Raw genomic sequence first — 2,500 nt, forward strand, 5'->3', positions numbered from 1 at the left:
GACGCATGATGTATGGCGGAGATTTCAAGAGCGGCGTCTGGTTCCCGAGGTGCACGGCTCGGGGCTCGGGGCTCCGGGGCGTCGCAGGTCTGTGCATCGTAGGCCAAGCACTCGAAAGACGCAGCAAAATGTTTCATGTGAACGTTGCATGGCCGGGACGTCCGCACGATGTCGTGATCTCCAAATCAAGGCGACACGAAAGCGAACTTTCTCAGGCCTTCTCTCGTTTGATATCCCCGAATCAAAGACTCTAGAAAGGAGTGGATGTATTCCATGAAGGGAAACGTGGTGGAAAATCAGGCGAATAGAATGCTCGAGGGCAGTATCTAAAAATAGAAAGTGGAATGCAATCGAACACATCAAGAAGAACAAAAAGGGCCTCTCCTCTTCCTAGTCCTTCTATCACCACAAACCCCATTCGCCAGGTAACCACCACCGTTACCATCACCAGCACCTGCACCTGCACCGCCTCCACCACCACCACCGCCAGCAAATAACCTTTCGCGTGTTGTCCAGGGTCAAAGTCAAGGCCAGAGCCGCCGCCGCTGCACCACACAACCTCCGCCACAACCTCCGCCACTGCTGTCATCGTCACCAGGCCTGCCCCTGGGAAGACTACTGTCTCTCTTCCTTTCTCTCTCCCCCTTCATTACCCAAGGTGCGTTGTGCATGCATGGCCGGCACACAATTATGGAGTATGCAACAAGGAAGGGGGTGGAGGATTGGAAAAGCAATAGTAGGTGATAAAACGATAAGCGTTCGACAGGGAGAAAATGACAAACATACAAGGGAGTGGCGAACAGAAACAGTGCGAGATAAATTGATACCGAAATAAAGATTTTAGAAACGAGGAAAAGCAGGGTGAGCTGAGGGTGTGGGAGAAAGATGCGGCGTGGACTAGCAGCAAATCTCAACGAAAAAGGGTGGCGCGGAAAGGTCAAACATCAACTTCCTTGTATGAATACCCGCAAGCAAACAGACTTATAAATAAATCAAGAGTAAAGAAATAATAAATAGGATAACAGAAAATGGGAAACGCGAAGCAATAACAATGACAAAAATAACAAATGTAATAACCCTAGAATTAAAAGGCAGAGAGAGAGAGAGAGAGAGAGAGAGAGAGAGAGAGAGAGAGAGAGAGAGAGAGAGAGAGAGAGAGAGAGAGAGAGAGAGAGAAACTTCGGATAAAGTAAAGAACAAAATAAGAAATGATATCTTACCTGGTCACCTGAAGTTTTGATGAAGGTGGCCTTGACGGTGCCAGCTGAGCCACCTGCGCCCACGCCCGCCAGCTGAATCGGCAGCTGACCACCCTTGCCGCCCATCACCTTGATCATCTGCGGCTGTCCACCTGAGAGGGGAAAATGGGGTCAGATCAGACGGTTGTGTAGCTCGCTATATAGCCTATCTAATTCCTCCATTTAGTATCATGTAATTTATATTCTAATAGAATTATAGATTGCAGCGTAGAGAGCGCCTTAGTTTCTGAATCAACAAGTTTTCTCGAAGCATTGTTTCACCGTGGGCGTGACTGGGGGAGGGGAGGGGAGAGAGGAGAGGGGAGGGGAGAGAGGAGAGGAAAGGGGAGGGGAGGGAAGGGGAGAGAGGAGAGGGGAGGGGAGAGGAGAGGAGAGGGGAGGGGAGAGGAGAGGGGAGGGGAGAGGAGAGGGGAGAGGGGAGGGGAGAGAGGAGAGGAGAGAGAGAGAGGGAGAGAGGAGAGGGGAGGGGAGAGAGGAGAGGAGAGAGAGAGAGGGAGAGAGGAGAGGAGAGGAGAGAGAGAGGGAGAGAGAGAGAGGAGAGGAGAGGAGAGAGAGAGGGAGAGAGAGAGAGAGAAGGGGGGGGGGGGGCAATAGAGAGGAATCAAAGTCGATCAACGCAAAACAAGCAACACTGAAATGAGAAGGAAGGGAAAGCCCGGAGGAACCTCCCCTCCCTCCCCACGCTCTACCCCTTGGCACAACCCCCAGCCCCTTTAGTCCACGTTCCAGCCATAATGCAGGGTAATATATATTCCAGCACACACGATTATTAGATCACACGCGTTGACACTTCATACGAATATTTCACGGGTGCCGGCCCGAGGAGACCACCACCCGCCCACCACCTGCAACTCCTCATTCTTAGAGCGCGATATTTACGCACCAGTTTAATTCCATTTAGGAGTCCTCCCTCTTGCCCTTGCCCTGCCCCTCCCTCCCTCCCTCCCTCCTCTCCCTCGTGCCGGGTGTGAACCCTGCATTTCCAAAATTTACTCCCTTTTCCGGAAAATTACTAATAAATGGATAAGAGAAATAAAAGAAAGGGCGAACCACATTTCCTTTCCCTTTCCTTCATTTATTTTTTTACGTTTGGCTTGAAGTATGTTCAATTTACAATGATGCCCAATAAAGATTCTGGGATATACTTTTCCCCTTCCCCATTCTGAAAGCCAGATCTCGTACTGAACGCCACACGCACGTGCACACAAACTAACAGAACGTAATGATAATATTAAAAAAGT

The 2,500-nt window shown here is 50.3% G+C and overlaps 1 protein-coding gene across 3 annotated transcripts in view; it reads right to left on the minus strand.

The window, feature by feature from the left end:
- The window catches only part of LOC125028544 (transcription factor Dp-1-like), a 49,517-nt gene that overhangs the window by 22,756 nt on the left and 24,261 nt on the right, over window positions 1–2,500 (minus strand). For all 3 annotated transcript variants that reach the window (XM_047617919.1, XM_047617921.1, XM_047617920.1), the window contains exon 2: window positions 1,221–1,351. In XM_047617919.1, the coding sequence (XP_047473875.1) occupies window positions 1,221–1,351 (131 nt within the window). The remainder of the gene's footprint in view (window positions 1–1,220; window positions 1,352–2,500) is intronic.

This window comes from Penaeus chinensis, chromosome 9 (assembly GCF_019202785.1).
Source record: "Penaeus chinensis breed Huanghai No. 1 chromosome 9, ASM1920278v2, whole genome shotgun sequence".
NCBI lineage: Eukaryota > Metazoa > Arthropoda > Malacostraca > Decapoda > Penaeidae > Penaeus > Penaeus chinensis.